Source organism: Solanum lycopersicum, chromosome 3 (genome assembly GCF_036512215.1).
Source record: "Solanum lycopersicum chromosome 3, SLM_r2.1".
Lineage (NCBI taxonomy): Eukaryota > Viridiplantae > Streptophyta > Magnoliopsida > Solanales > Solanaceae > Solanum > Solanum lycopersicum.
The window spans coordinates 6,197,786-6,220,983 of NC_090802.1; the positions used below are offsets into that span (position 1 = coordinate 6,197,786).

A 23,198-nucleotide genomic window follows, 5' to 3' on the forward strand; every position below is an offset into this window, starting at 1 on the left:
CATAGTTGGTAATTAACATAAATATAAAAGGGAGATTTCACCAGAGAATTCAACATTGATCAGTATTCACCAAGCAAAAAAAAAAAAAAAAAAACTATACCACAAACAAGCAAAATACTTGTGTTGATGTAGGACGAAATGCTTCGATAACAAGTATATAACATCTACTCTTCATCTGTCATTTTACACCATTTACTAAAGAATCAAAGGGAGTGTAAGAGAAGACAAGTTCATACTCGAGAAACAATCTCTACAGTAAATTCTTTCGTTCTTCTTTTGCTGCTCGAAAACTAAACAAGGCACCTGTTTTCGTGTTAAATATAACATTGTACATCAAAAGAATAAATTAGTGCACCTTCTATTGTTTTTTTTCGAATCTCTCCACGAGGAAGTTTTTGAGGACACAGCAGAGTATACAATAGAGTAGAAAGTTTTTAAGTGGTACCGAGTTCTATGGGAGTAGCACAGGGAGCCAAACTTTTTGCTGCAAAGTTCATACCACCACCTCTCAGAGATAAAGAGGGGCCCCTCAACGAGCTCGCCTTACTTACAAGATCTGAATCTAAAAACACAACTATGACTGAGATATCATCGTGAAAATGCCTCCTAACACCACGATCGATCTTCTTTAGATCAGAATACCTCATCTCCCTTTTCTTTGCTGCTTCTTGTAATGCAGTTTTTACTAGCCTCCGAGCGCTTCCCTGAAGGTATGAAAATTAGAAACATGTCATTGCAAAATCAATAAGCAAAGAGTAAACACATTAATATTTATCCCTTATCACAATATTCTTCCATTCCGAGTTGCCTCGATTACCTTCCATGCGAGAAAGCCACACAATTAAGACTATAATAACACATTGCAGATGAAAATTTGGTAGGGATCTGAAGTACTCACTCATCCATTCTAACAAAGTGGGGTATGGGGAGGGTAAACTGTACAAAGACCTCATCTCTACCTCAAAGGTAGGGAGGTTGTTTCGGATAGACCCTCGGCTCAAGGATAAGCAGTCCAAAGCAGTCTCAAAAAGAAGTAACATGAACTACGATAAACAATAACAAGGAACAACAGGTAGTAACAGAAATTGGAGGACAAGACGAGCAATACTGTGACTACTAATAAGAACAGAAGCAAGACAGCTCACTGCTACCTACTAACCCCTTCAATCCTAATCTATGTCCTTCATACCCTCTTATCTAAGGTCACTCCATCCATTCTAACATGGAAACAATTTAGTTCAAAATTATTATTTTCACATTGCTACACTATTTTTTTCATCTGTTAATTTGGTATATATTTCCGCCTGCAACCATTTCCTTGTTTCCTAGAAAATGTAAGGGAAAATGTTGATATCTCGACACGGAAGGTACCCAAGCATGGATATAGTTATACTAGTACTGTAAATTTCAAGAATATCTAAGTACCATGTCCTTATTACATGAATAACACGTCATCCAATAGCAACGGCCTAGTAACAAGCTATCTTTTTACCCCAAAGAAAATAGAAAGACGAAAGATAAAAACTGAAGTACTCAAGCAACATATATTTTTGCCTTCCATAAAATGAGGGATCTGGAAGTGTTATTTTGTTCTTTACAAAACGTGGACATTCCTGAAACTACTTGAGCTCTTCAGATGAGTTAGCTAAACAGGTGAATACCAGGAGTCATAACGACAATATTGGCGGGATATTGAGAACAGGAAATATATTCCTCAATACAATTTGTTCTAGTATCACCAAGAAACAAAACAAAAAATTACATCATAACCTGCTAGAATAGCACATGAAATATGATTTTTTGGAAAAACATAAGAACAAGATATGTTTAATGAGACATTTCATCTTCACGATATTTAAAACTTTCAATGTTCACCACCTAAAGCCAGCAAATACAATTCTATTAGAGTTGATTTGCAATTGTAAACTTCATTTGTGCAAAAGAAATATAAATAAATTAACAGAAGTAAGAAAACAGTATCAAATAGTCAAAGATCTTACGCTTCGGGGGCTATTTTGTACTATATCAACTGCTTCTTGATTGGAAAGATGTTCCCAGAGACCATCAGAAGCTAATATGAGAAATTGATCATGTGGTTCGAGTTCTTGAACAGTAATTGATGGATCAGAGCTCAATATGGGCCTTTTAAAAGGTTCACGCAATCGAAACTTTGCATACAACGGCTCCCTGTTGTATTCAGGCTTTTTAAGGTATATATCACCAATAGATCTTGAAATCTGCAAGATGAATTAAAAATTAAAACTCAGATAAATAGATTGGAGCTAGAAAACAAGTAAATTCATTTCAATATTGTGTGGACTCCTTGTAGGTATATAAAGCAGGATCTATCAAAAACAGGGAAAAGATCATAAATTGAATTAATAGCTCTTAATGAGATATTTTAATATCTTAACTCCTAAAGCACAAAATAACCAAATAGGTATCAATGGTGGCATCTACATCTGTCACATATAATAACCAGAATGATAAAATATTGCCATAAATGGAATTGAAACAAAGGATTTCATGCACATAGTACAACTACAATTTAATCCAAACAACACGGAAGAAACAAAGAATGGATTCTCCTTTGACCGTTCTGGTCTTTAGTACATTATTGTAATAAACGATTAGTTCCAACACTTGACACGTGGCTGCTTGAAGTTGATACATGGACCATTACTCAGGTGACTAATTAAGTAGTGAAGTTCCTCTTGTTCTTATCTCAGAATAAAATCTTCTTTTTATTTGGTCTTTTCATGCATCTTCTACAACCTATTTGGTTTGTATTAATCTGCCTTTTTCTTTTATTTTTTATATAAGTGTGTCTCGTCCTGAATTTCCCTTTTTTGAAAGGTTGTAATAGCATATCAGGTCAGTAAATGAACTTATCAACCATGGGGTTCATGGGATTTAAGCCGAATTGTGTTTGGAAGAAATCTATTCACCGATTGATCACGCGAGTACACATCCAGTCAGCATAGCAAATGAGGAAATCAATTGTTGATTAAGTTCGCACTCCACCTTTTGATGGTTTAATAAGAATTATTTTCCATTATCATGAATTAATGTGGAATATACAGAGTCTGATTGCACTTAAGAAAAAAGATGAGTGTTTGCTCCTCTGAATTGCCGAAAAATTTGCTAGAAGCTGGACAAAAAATTGGTGGTGAGCGATAGATCAACCTATAACTTGAGTCATTGCAAACCACCATCCACCCCATAATAAAGGAAACAAATAGTGATGCAGAAAAGAGTTTCCAATATCAGACAATATAGGGAATGAAGGAAAGATTTTAACATCTTCTGTTCAAGGAATCTAAAATGCAATCTTCGTCAAAAGACAGCTACAGGAGACGTGGCTCATAAATAACCTCCATGTACAATAAAATCTGATAGGATGCAGATAAGAGTGCAATAACTGTCCTTGTATTCATTGCTAAGACTAGAGAACAGACGATGCACTAGCAACTGCATACAATGTCCAATGAGTAACAACTTAATTCATTGACTATAAAATGTTTTGGACACTAATGACGATACTAACCATATGTTTCCCTCTAAAATAATAGCAAGAATTAGAAACCATATAAGCTATTCTATCAGCAAATCACGAAACATGAGACATACCTGAATCAGACCCTTTACACGCCATACGTTATGCTTCAAAACCACTATCTGTGGGTCATCTGGATGCATTGAATGCAACTCCTGTCTGACAGATTCGAAACATGCGTTATGCTCAGCTGATAGCTGGATGGCAAGAACCTCCCCTGTAGCCCTCACAAGCCTTCCCAAAACAGCTCGGGAATCACCAAGGTTAGCAACATACAGGATACCATTGCAGATCACCGCTACCAGACAGCAAGATCCCACAGCAGCCATCTGTGGCTTCATTGGCCATTGCTTTGCAACCACAGAGCAGAATCCGTCTTCTGTAGCTTGAAATGCTTTCCGTATTACATCTACAGACATACAATTTTGTTCTGCTGCAAACCCTACAAAAGTTGCAGACTAATTAATTCAAACTACAAATTTAAAGGGCAAATAATCTAATATAGTAGATATTTTAAATTCTAAAAAGAATATACCCTTGCGTTTTCATTACAAAATTTTTAATGAATAGCATTTAACTAGTTTAACAACACCATTTGGACTACAAACAGATTGATGAATTCGATACTTGGCAAATGAGTACTTTGCTCAATAAAACAGGTCTAGTATGCTTACTCTTGAGATTCTGAAAAAGGTGATCATTGATATACCGTGATGTCTCCGGTCCACCATGACCATCGTATATCCCAGCAAACGTTCCATAAGGGCCAGAATCAAGTAAGCTCAAAGGACCCGACTCGATCTGGCTTTGATCTTCCAGCAAATTATTTGCCTGTACAACTGCCATTGAGAACTCACCAATCAAGTGTTGACCACTATCCTTATACCAAAAAAGTCCATCTTGTCGTCCAGCTGCATCCGAACCAGCATGTACAGAATGATCTGACGATGGCCGCCAACAGGCCTTCAGGAAATTTATCAGCCTTGATAACATCCCTCATTTCATTTCACTTCTTCCTACCTCCAGTTTCTCAACACCAAAACAAAAAATGCAGTAACAGCCTAACTAAAAGCCTAATTATGTTATTATACTCTCTTATCCTGCAAACAAAAAAACAAGCATATAACAAGAACTTCAGCAATACAACTTACTTCAAGAACCACAAAACAGCAGAAAGATCATAGCTTTAACCAAGCAAACAACAACATACCCAGTATAGTCCCCACTAATGGAGGTCTAATGAGGTTAGAGTCTACACAGACCTTACCCTACCTTGACAGGTAGATAGGCTGTCTCAGATAAACCCTCGACTCAAAGAAAGCAATAAAGATCATAGCTTTAACCAATGATAAACAAATCCATTCACATAAAAATTCCAAAACGCAATTTCAACAACAAAGAATAAAATTTAGCATGACAACAACCTAACAATTTCCAAGATCAGCAATGACATGAAGCAACTAACCCAATACAGTGCCTAACCACAACTAGGCAAAAAACCCACATCCCAAAATGAACAAAACAACATTAAAACAATACCCAAATCCTGAAAGAACACAAATCACAGCCAAAACTAAATAAAACCCACATCCCAAAATGAACTAAACAACACCCAAATCACATAAAGTTCACAACTTCAAGAATACCTGCTGAAAAATAAAGAACAAGAAGACTTCGATGGTGTAATTTAAGCCTTATTATACTGTCTTTTTCTTTTCTTTTCTGGTCAGTTAACTGAAACCCCTTCAACTGATAATGACTAAGATCTGAATAAAACATAACAATCCATGTGGGTCTGAAACTGTTAGATCTATAGATCCATCAAAGCAGCAACTTTTGTATAACCACAAAAACAAACAACTATTACACAGTAAAGATTGAGTCTTTTTTTCCAGTTCTTGTTTCCTTTTTCTCTCTCTTGTTTTTTACTAGTAAAAAGGAAATAGAAAAAAAAATGAAAAAATTAAAGAGTAAACAGAGAGAAGAAAAAGATAATAGTATTATAATGAAGAAAAAGAAGAAGAGTCTAAACCCCTTTACCTGTGTGTGATTAAACCAACTGAAAGATCTCTCACATACACACTCTCTTGTGTTTAGCAGTGGAAAAAAACAAAATCCCATAAAGAAAAACCATCAAGATTCTTATAAGTGACAAAGCGGACAATGATAGAATGATTGAATTTCTTTTATATGTAATTAGAGATTTTAAAATGAATTGTGATTGAAATTCTTTCATTCTTGATGAGAGACTTCGAATTTAAAATTTGAAAAAGAAAATAAAAAAATTAATTACAAGTATCACCTCAGAAATGAATTTTACGATCCTTAAATCGAGATTAATTAAATTCCTATATAGTATCATATAAAAAAATATTGGTCCTTTTATGTTTTGGCCAGGTAGATTCGAAGTAAATGTATGTTTATAAATAATTTTCATGGAAGAAATGAGTGAAAAATTAAAATTATTGAGTTTGAGATTTTAGTTATATATATATATATATATATATATATATATATATATATGCTTTTTTTTTAAAAAAAAATTCATAAGTTTGATGCTAATTTTTTATATGCAATTTCTAATAAATATATTTTTATATTTATTTTTGGTGTCTAATAGTATATTTTTATGTTGTGGTTTCTAGGTTTAGATGAAAATTTTCTGGTGTTTACTAAAATATTTGATGGAAATAAGAATACTACTTCTTTTAAAAAAAAATTAAAAGGATTAAATCATTTAATCATACAATTATTACAGACCATTAAATAAAAATACATTTTTTACGTATGGACTTACTATTTTTAGTAACTAAACAAAAGAAAAACACTTGTATATGTTTTAATGAAATTTGACCAGACCTAACTTTAAAGGCTAAATAATCAAAAATTCGTTGTATTTTCATTAATGAGAACTCTCTTTTGAGTGTTTTAGTGTCAAAAAATTAGGAATTTAAATATTAATTTCTTTTTAATTTTATTAGTCTAGAGATATTTTTCGAAAATTAGTCAGTCAATTCTTGGACTGATTCAAATTTGATTAGGCTTATCCTCACTCACAAGCCTACCGATCATACTCATTGGATTTTCATTAATGATTGCTCTTTTTCGATGTTTTGGTGTCATTAAATAATTCAAGATTTTAAGTATTTTTTCATCTGCGTTAGTCCGTTAATTTTTTTGGAAATTAATAGACCAACTCCATTGACCCTCTAAACTTGGCCACACTGGGCCTCATGACTAGTATTCATTGTGGTTTTAATGGCGTTTTTTTTCATTATTATAGTGTTACCAAATAAATATTACGTTTTGTCGAAATGAATATTCTTTCCATTACTTATTCTCTCCATTTTTCATATTCACACTTGGATGGAAGTTATGTCTCATTGTGAGGTAGAGAAACTATTTTCGAGACATACTAGACACGAGAAGAGTACAACAGCAACACTGGGCCACGCTGAAAATGGATAGAGTGTACGCATGCATGTCCATACCTTAGTCCTACTTTCTGAAAGGTAAATAGATTATTTTTGCCAACTGATTCCATTGATCCCCTTAACTTGGCCACGCTGGGCCTCATAATTCGTATTCATTGCGTTTTCATTAGTGATGTCTCTACTTTCAGTATGTTAATGTCATAAAATAAAAATTCATGATTTTAAACGTTTTTCATATGTTTAGTCCACAATTTTTTTTAAAATTAGTCGATTGACGCCGTTGACCTCCAAACTTGGCCAAATTGAACTTCATATGTCTGAGCCCTGATGACAAATACTCCTTATATTTTCATTAGAAACTCTTTTAGTTGAGGTTATTTTCTTCAATTTCTTTTTCTGGTAACAATTTTAATAACTATCTCACAAAGAGTCTAATTAGTGAAATGAAAAAAAAAAGTCTACTTAGTGTTTCACTGTCTCTTGAAGCTTTCTATTATTAGATTAATAATTCAACAATAGAAAATAAAATTAAAAAAAGTAAAATTAGGTAAATGCACAAGTATCCCTCTATACTATGAACTAAATTTTCGAGACACACCTTAACTAAACTATGATCCTATTGCCCCCTGAATTTTTATTTTTTTTTGTAATATTGTGCACCTTTTTTACTTATTTGGCATTCAAATGTCTCCCACGCGCGTCAATTGCCTGGAGTGACGGGGTGTGCCACGTAAGACAAAAAGTGTATAAAATTATAAAAATAAATAAATTTAGGGGATAATAAGACCTTAATTTAGTTAAGGTATGTATCTAAGATTTCAATCGTAGTCTAGGGGATAGTTGTGCATTTGCTCAAAAGAAAAGAACAAACGTTGTTGCACCTTAACACTCGTCTATATATACACAAATATAATTTTTTGATGGAAGGCAAAGGCTATTGCACATTAGCATCCACATATATATATATATATATATGAAAGGGGTTTTATTGATCATTCTTCATGGTAAGTGGCTATATGTCATAGTTGTTCCTCCTTTTCAGTATGTCATTAATTCTAAATAAACACAAATGGGTTGTTATGAGGTAGAGATATTGTTTTTTAAAGACGTTTGTCACGAGCGCAGATAAGTAATTTTACGTATAAAGTCTAGAAAGAATAAAATATACACAAATTTTACTCCCATCTCATGCGAAAAAGGAAAATTGTTTTAAAAGACCTCGACACGAGAAAAAAGTGTTGTGTACAAGTACAACATGGAAAATCTAAATAGCTCCTTAATTATTTTCCCACATACAATACTAAAACACAAATAGGGCCACTTTATAAGCTCTCAAGTAGATGACAAGTATGCCGATATAATTTGGACTTTTTTTTAACAAATAATTTAAGTATTTGTTTGGTTATAATTTTGGGTTTATAGGATTCCGGCTCACAAAATTTCATAAAGAATTTCAAGTAAAATGTATGTTCAAACACTACTTTAAATTCTAAAAATATAATTTTGAAGAATTCAAGTTTCCAATTTTAAGTTTAAAATCTATGATATAAGGGAGTTTAATCTCTCTCTTTTTTTTTACTTTACAAGGAAGATAATAAGTAAGTATTACCTTTTTTTTTTGGAACGTCACTTTTTTTATTTAGAAAAAGATAATTAACATTTCAGATTGGTGTATTTTGAACTTGATACTATTTGGAATAAAAATCTCTAAATTTAATTAAAGTTGTAGTTATATTATTTGTTTGTTTATTAGGTGTTTTATATTTTCTTTGAACCTCAATTAATTTAGATTCATGTCAGCTCATTTTAGGAGAAAAAAGAATTCTGGAAAAAGCAATTTCATTCATAAGATACAAAATTGGACTGATTTAAGTTAAATATGTAGTAAAAATATGAGAAACCTTGTAAAAAAAAATACTAACATAGGTTGATAACTTTACGAGAGAAGAGAGTACTGTGTACAACGACAACATGCTCAATGTAATTTTGTATGTGGGGTCAATGGAGATTAATGTGTACGTGTATCCAAACCTTATATATCCTTATTTCTTTAGAAGTAAAGAGACTTTCTCTAAAAACCCGTTGAACAACATATTTAGGGGTCGTTTGGTAGTATGTATTAATATAATGTAAAATGGAGTCTATAAGTAATGTTTGCATTAGCAATGCATATGTTAGTTATGCTTGCATTAATTATACATAGATTATATTTATGCATTGGTTGGTTTGATAAAAAATTATTTACAAAAACACCCTTCACTATTATGGTGGAAAAGATATGAAAAATGTATTGAGGGGCAATTGGGTCTTCAATTGAGTTAATGCATGCATTAAAAGCATTGCATCGCTAATACCTAAAAATTCATAGTATTAACAGTACACACTTTAATGCACAATAGAGTGTATACCATAAGTTCGAAAAGAGTATCAAACAAGGTACTAGTAATACACAAGGCTAATGCATGCATTATTTTTTTTAACACACTCTACCAAGCAACCCCTTAGTGTGATCCAACTGGTGAGATTTACGGAGGGTAGAGTGTAAAGATACCCAGACCTTAGCCCTATTTCTTGTAAAGAGAGTGCGCATGTACAAAACAATAACAACATACTCAATAGAATCTAGACAAAAACTATACCCTTACTCTTATCTCGTGAAAGAAAAAGAGGGTTGTTTTCGAATGATCCTCGTGACTTTGTTATTAGGTGCTTGATATTCAATTTGATTCTTGATTAATTTAGATTCATGTTAGGAAAGTCTCACTTTAAGAGGTACAAGGCTCACTATTAAAAGTGATTTCCTAAGATTCAAATTTTTGAGTTGATTTTGATTGAATGTGTAGCCAAAATAGACTCATGAGAAGCCTTATAAAAATAAATCATATTAGAAATTATATCAAAGAATAATAACTTTATAAACATTTTCCAGTGCAGACAATACAAAAAAACGAGCATATTGAAGTCTGAATAATAGAAATAGTGACGACCTTCAACGAGAAGAGTGTATACTAGCATGTAATTTTACGAATGGAGTCTGTAAAAAGAGACTATTTTTGAAATACTCGAATAATGTTAAGTAGTTTATAAATAGTGGTATTTTTTACTAATTAGATGAAGAAAGAACCAATTAATGATAGTATTCTCGTGCTCTAGCAATTGCGCTCCCTAAACTACTACCATGTAGTCAGGTAGGGAAAATAAGTTCAAATGCTGAATTGTTCGTTATCAATTAAGTATAAGTGAAAACTCTCTCGAGTTTCTTCCTCCCGCGCTCGTTGCTCTATTACGCGGGTATAGAGAGGATGGAGTGTAGAAACTATTTTCAAAAAATGCTTAGGATATAAGAGAACGTATGCGTACAATAATAACAACAACATCATAACGATGTAATAATCTCACAAGTAATATCTGATAGCATAACATCTTGCTGACTTCACATAGCAGCAGCTCTGCCTCTTGCTTGGGCAACAAGTAATGGTGTTGTCAAAGACAAGTAGTCTAACCCCTAAAAAAGGCTTCTCATAGTTTGGACCATCACTTTTTTTTTTCTTGATAACCAAATACCAAGAAGATCTACAAATTCTTTCGTGGAGATATAGTCCAAACCATTCGAGAAATACGCTACCAATTAACACGTAAAATTTAAGTGAGAGAGAAGAAACAAGGAATAGCAAAAAAAGTTACCATTGTGAGGTAGATTCACTATTTTTGAAAAAACACTAGGCGCGAGAATAGACATATTCAATATAATCTCACATGTAGAGTTTGAAAAAATGAGTAGAGTATAGACATATCTTACCCTACCTCGTGAATGATAAAGAGGTGATATGTAATACAACAATAACATACTCAGCGTAATCTCACAAGTGGAATCTGCAAAGATTAAAGTATAAGGCATGCATATCTTACTCGTATCCCGTGAAAGATATATAGTGGCTATTTACGAACATATCCTCGGCGCGAACGAGAGCTGGGAAATCTAAAGCACCCATTTAATTTTTCCATTGCCCCACATCGATTATTAAACACAAATAGAGTCACTTTATAATCTCTCAACTAAACAACAAGTATGCTGAGCTTGGTAACTCAAGCTTATAACTCAAGTGAGAGCATCAAGGTGATTTGTGAACAAACAAGAAACAAATGGTGAAGTTGTCATTGTGGGTGGTGGACACCAGCATAGAGTTTTGGCTTGTTTGTTTAGCAGTTGGAAGAGTTTGGTTTAGAGGATGCTCATGTGTGTAGCATTAGAACCTCTTGCTGACTTCACAGAGCAGCGGCACTTCCTCTTGCTCTCTCAAAGACCAACTTGCTAGCAAGTCCAAAATCCAATCCAACAATGTACTTTCCCATAGTTTGGACCATCACCTTTTTATACGTTTTTGAATGTTACTTAACCCTAAATGTTACTTAACCCTAAACTCTAGTAGTTCATGCATAATTTTATGATGTCTTGTCGATTCCAATTAGGGTACATGGTTTTGGAGGTACTTCATGCATAATTTCATGGAATGTGTTCGTTTTGTTAATTATATAATTAGGGTAGCGTTTTTGTAGGCTACTCAACTTTAAGCCCTAGTTTATGCATATATAAAATATATTTTTGTGGAACTCTAAATGGACAATCAAACCTATTTCTCGATTCGCTCAAAGAGGTGAATAGGGTCCTAATAGAGATATGTAAAAACCAGGTCCGATTACGCGTATTCCTAATCCTAAATGGAATGTAACGATGTAGGGATCCATATGTAAACATAGTATCTATTTAGATAGGTCCAATTAGCCCCTTCTCATTATGAGAATGTATATAACCCTATTCCGGCCTAGTCCGGTATGGAATGAACTTATAATCATGGAATCGTACGTTTTTGTAGGCTACTCAACCCTAAGCCCTAGTTCGTGCATATATAAAATGTATTTTATAGAACTCTACATATGTTCATCTATAAAACATGTTCAATTCTAATTAAGGTACGTATTTGGAGGCCTAAACCCTAGCTCATGCCTATATAAAAAATATTTTATGGAACAATACTACAAGACGTGTTTCAATTTCAAATAGGGAAGTTTTTGGAGGCTACTCAACCCTAAACCGTAATTCATGCCTAGATAAAAGATATTTTATGAAATTCTGTAAGATATGTTCAATTCCAATTATGGTATATTTTTGGAGGCTACTCAACCCTAAATCCTAGTTCTTGTCTATATAAAAGATATTATATTCATTTTCAAGGCATCTTGAATATTCCGTAAACTCTTGAAATATTTACAAGGAGATCAAAATATGTCAAGACTCTTCTTGATAATCAATTATAAAGAAGATCAACAATTATTCATGGAGATCACGTCCAAACCGTCCTAATTTGAGAAATATGTCATTACTAATAGTTCTCGAATCACGAAGAAATCTTAAGAGACAGAAAAAATCTCAAGGGATAAATAGATTTGTACGTACAATATTTATCAATAAAATTATACTTCCTTTTATTATATTTATGTTTGTAATTTATTTTCCATCACTTTAAAATTTGTTGCAAACGCATCTGCGTAACCATAATTTTGGATCACTTATAAGCATGTCTTAGTTTTTTCAACATCTCCTCTCTTTTTACCCAAAAAAAAAAAAAACTAGTTAAAATTTCAGATTGGCGTAATTTGGACCTTATACTATTTTGAAAAAAATAATCTCATAATCTAGTTAAAGTCGTAGTTATATTATTTGTTTTTTTGTTAGATGGTTTGATATTAGCTTTAAATCATGTCAAGAATGTTTGCTCATTTTTAAAAAATGAAAATAATAGAGAATGGTAACTTTATAAATATTTGTCAATGCAAATACTACAAAAATAATCAATAAATAGCAGAGTATATATAACATAATAACATACCAAGTGTAATCTACAAGTAGAGTCTGAAAAAGTAGAATATATGAGTTATTAAGCGAGGTGGTTTCTGCAAGACCTCGGAGCAAGAAGAGAGGTGGTTTCCGCAAGTCCCTCGGAGCAAGAAAGAGTGTTTGCACAACAACTATCTTACACACTCGATCAATGTAATCCTATATGTGGAGCCTGGGGAGGATGGGATGTATGCTTACCCATACCTTACACCTACTTCGTGAGAGGAAAAGAGACTATATTTTGAAATACTCAAATAACATTAAATGATTTATCAATTTATTCCCATTTGTATTTGCTGAAACTTCCCATTCAATTTAAGTAGAGGACAGAGTGGAGGAACGTTACTGTTTTTGCAAGACCCTCGATGCGATAAAAGCACATATAACAATGTAATCCCATTGACGAAGTCTGGAAAAAGTTACTATATGCAAAATAAAATTACTCGTTCTTTAGTAGAAAAAGTTTTCCACCATACCAAACACACTCTTAATAGTCAAAAACATACCTAAACCATCTATTCCTCCTAGTTTCACAATTCTAGCTATCTGTTGTTCCTAAGTTTGCCTTCTCACATAATCTAGAAAAACATCATATTATAATATGATTAGCCATTTTCTTATCCATTTTACTTACAAGTTCCAACAAAAGGTAACCATTAAGAAGACCTTTTAAACGGTCTCTTATTATAGTGAGTGTAGAATATCCCTTAGTCTTCCAATTTTCGAACTGATTTGTAATGTTTTTACTTGAGCCAAAGACCTATCAGAAATAACATCCCTACTTTGTACTTTGTAGACATAAGGTCTACGTAAACGCTATTCTCACACTCCATTTGTAAGATTACACTGAATATGTTGTTGTATAATGAGTTTAGAGTACCTTGTGCACTTATTTGCCTATTGCATTTGTTGTTTAGTACTGCTCGACTACAATTTAAGCGAGGCAAACCACTCTCCTGGATCTTTAGTGTTTAAACACATCTTAAATGATCAACTCTTGACGAATTTAACAATAACATACTCAATGTAATCCCACAAGATGTGGTTTGAGAAGAGTAGAGTATACGGGACTGTATCCTTTTGACAGAGTATTTCCGAAAGAACCCCAGCTCAAGTGACACAAATCATTGAACACATAAAAGGGAACTAATAAAGCATGTACAAGAGGAAGCATCACATGACATAGAACCAAGAAAACTTTAAGAATGACAAAGTCAATCTTCCAATAATTCTCATCTCACTAGTTATTGTGGTAGGTACTACCAGCACCCTCCAAGTTCTTTGCACTTCACATACACCATTAACATTAAAAACCTGGATCCCATTAAGTCTTGAGACCAAAACATGTAACCCACTATGTCTCTCTCATTCCATCATTATTCCCCATTTGACAATAACCTACTACAACTAGTAGTAAAAGCTTCAGCTGGTGGGCTCACCTTCCACATCCTCCACATTTCAATACATATCTTTGTCAAACACCATCTTATTGATTCATAATTCTTCCCTTTTTGTTTCTCATACATTATATATATGTACAATACACTATGCACAAATATATTCCAGTCTTTTTGGTTGAGACCCAATATATCTTGTAGTTGACAATCGTTCAGACTTGGTAAAGGTTATCACAACACCTATAGTAGGACAAGAGGACTTGTTAGCTCTGGAGATTGACTTAGAAAAATCTCATATTGGAATAAAGAGGACCAATATAGGGCCTCCTATATAAGGCAGAATCATCAGGAATTCAACTGTTGAGAAGTCTGTACAATGCAAAATCGCGAAGCTGCAAAGATTTTTTTTTTTTGAGAAGGTAACAGTTGTGTTTATTGACAAGTCAGTACATGGGTTTGCACTGAGCTCCAAAGATTAGACCAGAAAGGACAATATCTTGACAATTGAGCTGAGCCATTGGGTTAATTTGATTCCAATGGATGATTTTTGTTGTACTAGTAACTTCATGGTATTTGTTATTTTCTTAGCTTTACAGTTGCATAACAGCAGTGAAGCATTTGGGACATTCAGGTTTGATATACACCACAGGTATTCTGATCCAGTAAAAGGTATTTTAGAGCTTCCCTGGTTGCCTAAAAAAGGTAGTATTCAGTATTATTCAGCTTGGACACAACGTGATCGCCATATCAACAGGCACCGGCTTACCAGCACCATTGATACTACTCCCAACAGTCGCCGTCTTACCAGCGCCATTAATCCTACTCCGCTACCTCTCACGTTCGCCGGAGGAGGAAACAAAACAGTCCTACTCAGTTCTTTGGGATTGTAGGTTCCTTCTGCTTCTCTATATTAATACTTCAATCACCTGTGTCAAAAGAACTTCTCCTTATGATTATCTGTGTTTTTTTCATTTTGGGATATCCAATAAAATTGGAATGATACAGAGAAAATTAGCATTACTGTTGTGCAAGTATGACACATGTCTGTTTCAATTTGACTGAGGTTTACTTGTCTATGTAATTTGGCAATGGAAGACAGTTTTGTAAGAGAAAGAAGTCGAGGTGGATTCAGGATTTATAATCAGAGGATGCATCTATACTGAGACAGTGGGACCGGTAGACATGCATCCACTGCTTACACGTAGGGGACCCTGGGAAGAGGGGATCTAGTATATTAGTTTCAGTCTCATCCGAACTCAATAGCTTTGGTTCAGACTCTATATATATAGTTGTTAATTTGCATTACCTGTAGTCGTGCTGCAACCACGTAAGTTCTTCCTTCAGGACTAACTAAATTGTGTTTGTGTGAGTTTCAGTTTGCATTATGCAAATGTGACAGTGGGCACACCTGGGCTATCATTTCTGGTGGCACTTGACACTGGCAGTGACTTGTTTTGGCTACCATGCAACTGCAACAACTGCGCTCAAACACTCCTGACAGGTTCTGGAAGAGTATGTCAATCGAATTTTAGTTTTGTGCATTAACGGTATATAATTTATAATTTTTTTTTTACATCATCAGCTTAAGTTAACCTATAACAACAGGATACTCTTACCTATCAAAAAATTATGTGATATACCTATAAAACAGGATAAAAACTGGCCATAGCCAGTTAAATTGCATGTCATTTCATAAAATTGCAATTAAGCTTGAGATCTAGTTTCAAAGAAGAAATTGGGAGGACAAATTTGGGGGAACAGTTGAAATTTGAATTATTAAAGGTTTAAAATCTCATAGAATTAAGTATGTGCAAAAGTGAGATTTCATGCATGTCATATAGGGTTGAAAAAAGAGTGAATGAATGATCAATGAATAGGGAGGATACACAAGTGGTCTTGGGTTCAAAATCCTACTGGAGTTGTATAACACTAAGAAATTTCCTCCCATTTTGCTTAAGTCTTGGTCACCAGAGCTACTCGATACCTATACTAGTGAGAGACAGGAGGTACCAGAAGTTAGGCCGAACGCCTCCATCATGAAAAAATATGATCGAAATGAAGTTTTGGATCACCATTCATTGAAAAATTGAGGTTCTTACTAGCTTAAGTTTTGTGTGCTACTGTACTACACCAAAAGTTAATTTCATGGACTAGATTTCCTTGTTTGTGTTTTTTTCTTCCCTTTTTTTCTGTTCACGTCATTGCTTGATGACACTAATCATAATTGTTTACAATTTACATTTTTGGAACAGCCAATAGACCTTAACATTTACAGCCCGAATACATCATCAACAAGCAAAATTGTTCCCTGCAGTGGCACTCTATGTGCGCAAGGAAGACAGTGTTCAGTGGCACAAAGTGCATGTGCTTATAGAGTTGCATATCTCTCCCATAATACCTCATCTTCTGGGGTACTGGTCGAAGACATCTTGCACTTACAAACAGATAGTACTCAACAAAAGGCTGTTGAGGCACCAATCACATTCGGGTGAGTGTCTATTACTTCATGTTTCTCTTTGGAAAATATTAGGGTAATAACTAAGACAGGCCAGTGCGAGAGAAAGTGCAAGCTTAAGGATCAGAGGGAGATCTACGGGTTCAACTTTCCATCTCGAACTATGCATACATGTACTAAAAGACATTTACGATGTATACATATTATGAAATCAAACTGATTATGAACTTGCTGACTAAATCTTTTGTTTGCCTCTTCCTAGAATACCTGTGAAATCAACTAGTCCAGTGATAATTTCAGAAAGTAGTTTCGATTTCCCAAATTTGATAAATAAGCATTGGGTTGTCTAATGCTTTTTCTTGTCCAATACAATCTATATTTACAAGTAGTCCTAGTCCTATTTCAGGTGTGGAATGAAACAAACTGGTGCTTTTTTGAATGGTGCTGCACCCAATGGTCTATTTGGACTCAGTATGGGCAATATATCTGTTCCTAGCGTCTTAGCCAACAAAGGTCTTGCTGCGAATTCTTTTTCTCTGTGTTTTGGAGCTGACGGTATTGGAAGAATAGATTTTGGAGACAAAGGAAGTCTGGACCAAGGAGAGACACCATTCAATCTTGAACAGACACAGTAAGCATTCACCTTGATTCAAAGGATTTAGCATTTTGATTCTGATTAAGATGTGGGAATACAATCTAAATATCTATATTTCCTTCTTTTCTCTCTCTAAATGCAGCCAAACTTATAACATTAGCTTGACGGGAATTACTGTGGGAAACAAGAATGTTGATGTTGATTTCACAGCCATATTTGACTCTGGCACCTCATTCACATACTTAAATGATCCTGCTTACAAAGTCATTACAGAGAATGTGAGTCAGGAGCAAACACGAATGCAACTTTTTTCACTATTCAATTAAGCAATTATTTTCAACGCGTAATACAAATATATCATATAAACATAAACCATAATTTCAGAAATACGATAATTTCAGAGTTAGAAACCTTAAACATTGAACTCATCAAGCTTAAATCCCAGATGTGCCTTCGGTCAGGACTCAAGAGTTGAATGTATGGTCACTAGTTGGCGATTTTGTTGTTTAATATTCAACAACTAATATGTTTAGTATATTGTGCAGTATAATTCTCAGGCACAAGAGCTACGTATTCAGCCTATGGTCCAAGTTCCATTTGAGTACTGCTATGGGCTTAGGTAAACCAGCTTTTATAATCTGTCTGCATGCCTTCACTTAACTCCCTATATACTCTAAACAAAGTTAAAACCATCTGATGATACAGGGCAAATCAAACTAACTTTCAAATTCTTGATGTAAATTTGATGATGAAAGGTGGCAACCAGTTTTATCTTTTTGATCCAATTATAACATTGTCCCTTCCGGTAAGATAATACTGCTCTTAGTATGTTAGAATTAGATCATTCTTGTTATCATTTTCTAATTTCGACTGACACTGCTTAATCCTCAGGACGGTTCCACAGCATATTGTTTAGCTGTTGTCAAAAGTGGGGATGTCAATATCATTGGACGTGAGTATCTATTAACTAGTAATGAAATTCTACTTACTGAAATATTAAGAAGTTTTAGTTTTCATCTTTTTTTCTAATGATGGTGGTGTTGGAGCCAGCTTACGCATACTTTTAGGCAAATTGGAAGATATCACCTAGTGACTTTTATCTCCACCGGGACTTAAGCCAGAGACCTAGTTTTCATCTTATATTATCTCCATTAAGACTTAAACCGGAGAGGCGGAGACCTAGTTTTCATCTTAAATTTTGAGTCTTCATATATTTTGTTTTAGAGATGAAAGATACAACACTGATACAAGGACCCCTTTGCAGAAAACTTTATGACCGGCTATCAGGTAGTTTTTGACCGAGAAAAGATGGTTTTGGGATGGAAGCCATCCAATTGTGAGTTTCTGTTTCCTTATTTAACATTAGAACCATCTGCCTATGCGAAACTAGTTGAAGTCTAAAATGGAGTCCTTATTTACAGGTTATGATTCTAAAGAATCCAAAAGTAGAACTACTCTCCCTGTTAACAAGCAAAGGCCTACTGAAGGGTCTGATCCTACCAGTGGGCTGCCAGAAGACACCAGAGAAAATGGAAATGATATCATTAGGTCAACACCAGATTTTACAGCATCAACATCTGCGGGCAACTATGTAACAAAGAGCTTGACATTCTTTTGCCAACTTGTAGTGGTTCTGTTTTTCCTTTATAGCCATTATTTGATTATTTAATAATTATTTCTTCATAAGTTCTTTATTCTTGTATATAGTGAGCTCTGTGTACGTGGTGCTATAGTAACTTGAAAAAGTAAAAAAAAAAATCATTTTTCCCATACTGCAATGTTGTTCTGTGATTTGTTTTTGTCAATAATATGGAGACAGACGATAGAGTGTAATAGTTCATGTCACTTGAGTACTCTATCGTAGTCTCGTTATAGGAAGCTGAAAGGGCTCCTTTCGTACAAAAACTGGCACCAAGCAGCAGCATTCCCTTGATTTAATAGTGATATTTCCCACTTTATTAGCTTATGCATAGGAAGAGTTGAGAGCAGACCTAGAGCCTGTTTGATTGACTTATTTTAACAATTTTTAAGCACTTTTGAAGTGTTTGGATAAATTGAAGAAGTGCTTATAAGTATGGTTTTAAGTTAAGAGCCTGTTTGGATTGACTTTTAAAAAGTAACTTTTGAAAGTGCTGAAACTTATTTTTAAAATAAGTAGTTATGTGTTTGGATAAAAGTGCTGCAGTTGAAAAAAAGTAATTGATGTATTTGGCAAATAAGTGTTGGTAAGCACTTTTTTTAATCAAAATGTCCAAAATACCCTTAAAGTTGTTAGCATGATAAAAAGTTGATTAATTTAAGGTTTTTATACTTAATTAAAACAAAATTAATTTATATTTTACATCCATAAGTAATAATATTTCCTATCATTCACATATTCTTTATCATCACAAATTATTTATAAGAGGAACATAAATTTATTATTTAAGTTAATTTTGTATGCGCAGTTTAATAATAATACTAATAATAATAACAACAACAACAACAATAATAATAATAATAACAATAATAATAATACTAATAATAATAATAATAATAACAATAATAATAGTAAATAATAAAATAATAATAATAATAAATAATAAATATAATAATAATAATAAATATGAAAATAATAATAATAAATAATAATATAATAATAATAATATATATAATAATAATAATAATAATAATAAATATAACAACAACAACAACAATAATAATAATAATAATAAATATAATAATAATAATAATAATTTTAAAAAAAAAGAGTAAGGGCAAAAATGTCTATACTTGGTCAACATAAAAGGTCTTTTAAGTTGAAAAAAAAAGCACCGCTCATCTAGCTTTTAGCTTTTGGCTTAAAAAAGTCTTTTTTGACATAACATAAGTCATTTTGATATTGCCAAACACTCTAATAAGTCAAAACCTGACTTAGCTTTTAAGCCCATCCAAACAGGCTCTATTCTAAATTGATAAAAATAAGCCTAAAGTCAATCCAAATAGGCTCCTAGTATGGAAGGAAAATAGAATATGGTATTCCTAGTACTTACTGTGTAGTTCTTCAAACACCAACTTAACTTGCATTTTTGAATGCCATATCAAGATTTGAAGGAAAAAAATCAAAATCTGTTGAGGTTTTAGAGTTCAAATGCCAAATCTACGGATTTCACTTGATAAGCAGCTAGTTTAAAGGAAATACCTCTTCCCCCTCTATATTGTATCTATTATCCCGATTCCAACGTATATCAAAATATGGAAGGCTGGGATTCAGGATCTTGAAATTCTAGTTAAAACACTACAATGAAGAAGCCAGAAGAATAACTGGCAGCATCCCACATATTGCTCCTTCTGTAAGTATTCTAAGGCCAAGATACAGCACCTCAACTATGTTTTGGAATGCAAAATTATAACTAGGTTCCCTTATTTACATGTAAACTCTAGAAAAAACTGGTATTATGCTTACTAATTTAAAAACAGAACCTAGTAACAGTAAATGAAGTTTAAGTCATGTTCTCTAAATGCCAAGGTGTTTGTGTTTTGTGAATTCGAGGCATACCATTAATCAAAATGTATAAATCACGAGGCTTTATGCAGAAATATGTTACTATTCACGCTTACTGGAAAACACAATCTATGCCCAAGTGTAATAAGCATGGATGATTGAAATGCAAAAAGTTTGCGCAAAACTACCTCATGAAAAGAAGAGAAGAAAATAAGCTACATCCAGGTATTACTAATCAAGGAGTAGCACTTCTTATAAGCCACATAGCAAAGTACAGATTGCCACAACTAAGACTGCAGCGAAGTGCGAGTTGACATAATAAAGAGGTTCAACTGACGTAACCTGACATAATTCTCTTTAACATCTTCCATCAGCTTATGAACTCCAAACGTTGTTTGTCAATGAGTTGTGCTAAGTACTACCTCTTTGACCATCAGTTCATTTACCAGGCAAATCAACAGGGCAATGAGAATGTGATGCATCATCAGTCTCGATAATCTTGCCATCTGTTGGTACAAGACGAGGAATCCCATCCACTATCTAATTGAACACAAGGAGACTCATAAGCAATAACGAACTTAAGAAACCAGCAAAATGTAAATCATGAAGTGAAATAAAAAAACCTTCAGTTGATCCGACACAAATCTCCTCTAAATTTCCTTCGTTTGTACTGACGATATTTTTATGGAAAATGTTCTTGAATTAATATCTTTAATCATTTGTCATGAAATAACTTTCTAAAAAAAGTGAAGGAAAGTTATACCCCAATTTGTTTATCTTACTTTTTTTAGACTGTTTCAAAAAGATGTCTCTTTTATTTGGCAACTCCTTGATTCTAACTTTCTCCATATATGTTAATCCACAAGATTAAAGAGCATTTCAATACATTATACATATTTTCAATTTACGAACACAAGATTCAAAAGTCTTGATATTTATTTTCCTGAACTCCATGCCAAGTCAAACCCAAACAACCAAATTGAAATGTAGAAAGTAATATAATAAAGTGAAAAAAGGACATATATACCTCCGAACTATCATAAATGGTGTGGAGATACCCTCCGTTATATTTTTGGGACATTGGTGCCCCTGCCATTCAAAAACTAGAACATATATGATGTCCTTCACACTAACATCATACTAAATAGGGATACGTCGCGCAATCTTATCCGTAGATCCGATATTTAACAATCAGTAGATAAGACTATGATACGTGTATGTCCGTTAGTATAAAAGGTATATATATTCTAGTTTTTGGACGACGGAGCATCAATATCCCAAATGTACGATAGTGGATATCTGCATAACATTTATGATATTTCGGAGTATATTTGTCCTTTTTCCCTTTAATAAATTTATTATTCAAATTACTGGTGCTTAACAGTATGAAACAATACAATCTATCAAGAAGTTTGTATTAATCAAAATAATACAATATAATACATTATGATATGATAGGTAGCAAACATTATTCGCATTCACACAGTGGAAATAAAACTCAAATGTCCAAAACAAAACAAAACGAATCACTCACCGGATATGAAACACCAATTGCATCACTGATTAGAGAATTCGTCTTCTCGCAAAGCCTTAAACGGAAAAAAAAATGAGTTGAGAAAGAAAAAAAATATCAAATTTAAGTAAAAAAAAATTCTGACCTTAAAGGTTGCTTAGAAAGTGGACAGACAAGAATTTCGAGGATCTTCTTGTTAATCCCTTCTTTCAGAAGTATTCTTCCAAATTTCACCATTTTTATCCAATTTGATTCTCAGCAATCTAGGGATTTCAAATGATGGGTTAGCGGGTCAAAAAACAACAAATCAGCTCAATTTTGATTTATTAACTCTTCCCCCACCCCCACCTACCTATGTTATTGTAATTTCTCACTTTTAATTTAATTTGTTTATTTATTATTCCACTTGAAAATCAACTTAAATTTTTTTTAAAAAAATAAGGCGTTTGATATTTGTTTAGATTTGTTCTCACACTCTATTTGTTGCATAATGCCATTGTATCTTCAACTCTTCTTCAACTCTAGATTAAGCCATTTACGTATCGAAATAGAAATACTATTTTCAATAAACCCTCAAATAAAGAATCTTCTTCTTTTCAAAGAAGGGAGAGAAGTGAGAAAAATAAATTTCATTTCTCAAGTAGCATTCCGAATTAATTGTGTCTTTCGCACCCTTATAATCATTCGATCTTCACCATCACCCACCTCACCTCCCAAAAGAATTATCTAAAGACTATATACAAATGACTTTAAGATGATGTTTAAGCACAATTTAACTTTTCAAATTTTTTTCACTCTGTTTGGGTTCTTAAAATTCCACCAGTCTTGGAACACTCAATGCCCCTTTTAGGGGTTTTCAAGCAAAGAA

At 33.3% G+C, this 23,198-nt stretch overlaps 3 protein-coding genes and 1 non-coding gene across 9 annotated transcripts; 2 read left to right on the top strand and 2 right to left on the bottom strand.

Moving 5' to 3' along the window:
- Positions 1-129: 129 nt before the first annotated feature.
- LOC101267684 (probable protein phosphatase 2C 60) lies at positions 130-6,020 on the bottom strand. Of its 3 annotated transcripts, none has more exons than XM_004234475.5 (5): positions 5,597-6,020; positions 4,231-4,656; positions 3,631-3,998; positions 2,001-2,237; positions 130-704 (listed from the first exon to the last, which is right to left on the bottom strand). In XM_004234475.5, the coding sequence occupies exons 2-5, from the start codon at positions 4,547-4,549 to the stop codon at positions 435-437; spliced, it is 1,194 nt and encodes a 397-aa protein (XP_004234523.1). In that variant the 5' UTR covers positions 4,550-4,656; positions 5,597-6,020; the 3' UTR covers positions 130-434. The 3 variants fall into 3 exon arrangements, with proteins under 3 accessions (XP_004234523.1, XP_004234522.1, XP_069152372.1); XM_004234474.5 differs by having other exon boundaries at positions 5,203-5,671; XM_069296271.1 differs by lacking the exon at positions 5,597-6,020 and adding an exon at positions 4,767-4,884.
- An 8,025-nt stretch (positions 6,021-14,045) lies between these two features.
- LOC101268165 (uncharacterized) lies at positions 14,046-22,801 on the bottom strand. Of its 4 annotated transcripts, none has more exons than XR_003245886.2 (5): positions 22,476-22,700; positions 22,352-22,406; positions 21,160-21,357; positions 15,590-15,787; positions 14,046-15,209 (listed from the first exon to the last, which is right to left on the bottom strand). XR_003245886.2 is itself a non-coding variant. In XM_004234476.4 (3 exons), the coding sequence occupies exons 1-3, from the start codon at positions 22,565-22,567 to the stop codon at positions 21,256-21,258; spliced, it is 249 nt and encodes an 82-aa protein (XP_004234524.1). In that variant the 5' UTR covers positions 22,568-22,801; the 3' UTR covers positions 20,901-21,255. The 4 variants fall into 4 exon arrangements, 1 of the variants encoding a protein (XP_004234524.1); XR_003245885.2 differs by having other exon boundaries at positions 14,685-15,494; positions 22,476-22,689; XR_740315.4 differs by having other exon boundaries at positions 14,046-17,585; positions 22,476-22,689.
- On the top strand, positions 14,820-19,103 carry LOC101268843 (aspartyl protease family protein 1-like). Its single transcript, XM_004234548.5, has 10 exons — positions 14,820-15,169; positions 15,660-15,795; positions 16,536-16,771; positions 17,145-17,369; positions 17,476-17,611; positions 17,879-17,952; positions 18,039-18,138; positions 18,225-18,285; positions 18,598-18,669; positions 18,755-19,103. The coding sequence occupies exons 1-10, from the start codon at positions 14,820-14,822 to the stop codon at positions 19,000-19,002; spliced, it is 1,638 nt and encodes a 545-aa protein (XP_004234596.1). The 3' UTR covers positions 19,003-19,103.
- LOC112939969 (U6 spliceosomal RNA) lies at positions 15,249-15,351 on the top strand. The gene has a single exon (XR_003246313.1). It is a non-coding gene; the product is annotated as a U6 spliceosomal RNA (small nuclear RNA).
- Positions 22,802-23,198: the final 397 nt, after the last annotated feature.

Excerpts from the sequence above, each read along its gene's own strand:
- LOC101267684 (XM_004234475.5), bottom strand. The coding sequence starts at position 4,549 with ATGTTATCAAGGCTGATAAATTTCCTGAAGGCCTGTTGGCGGCCATCG. Across the intron at positions 2,238-3,630 it reads GTGTAAAGGGTCTGATTCAG|ATTTCAAGATCTATTGGTGA; the intron begins GTATGTCTCATG and ends TTCATCTTGCAG. Across the intron at positions 705-2,000 it reads TACAAAATAGCCCCCGAAGC|GGAAGCGCTCGGAGGCTAGT; the intron begins GTAAGATCTTTG and ends TCATACCTTCAG.
- LOC101268165 (XM_004234476.4), bottom strand. The coding sequence starts at position 22,567 with ATGGTGAAATTTGGAAGAATACTTCTGAAAGAAGGGATTAACAAGAAG. Across the intron at positions 22,407-22,475 it reads CTTTCTAAGCAACCTTTAAG|GCTTTGCGAGAAGACGAATT; the intron begins GTCAGAATTTTT and ends TTTCCGTTTAAG. Across the intron at positions 21,358-22,351 it reads CAATTGGTGTTTCATATCCG|ATAGTGGATGGGATTCCTCG; the intron begins GTGAGTGATTCG and ends GTGTTCAATTAG.
- LOC101268843 (XM_004234548.5), top strand. The coding sequence starts at position 14,820 with ATGGATGATTTTTGTTGTACTAGTAACTTCATGGTATTTGTTATTTTC. Across the intron at positions 15,170-15,659 it reads CTACTCAGTTCTTTGGGATT|TTTGCATTATGCAAATGTGA; the intron begins GTAGGTTCCTTC and ends TGTGAGTTTCAG. Across the intron at positions 18,286-18,597 it reads GGATGTCAATATCATTGGAC|AAAACTTTATGACCGGCTAT; the intron begins GTGAGTATCTAT and ends ACCCCTTTGCAG.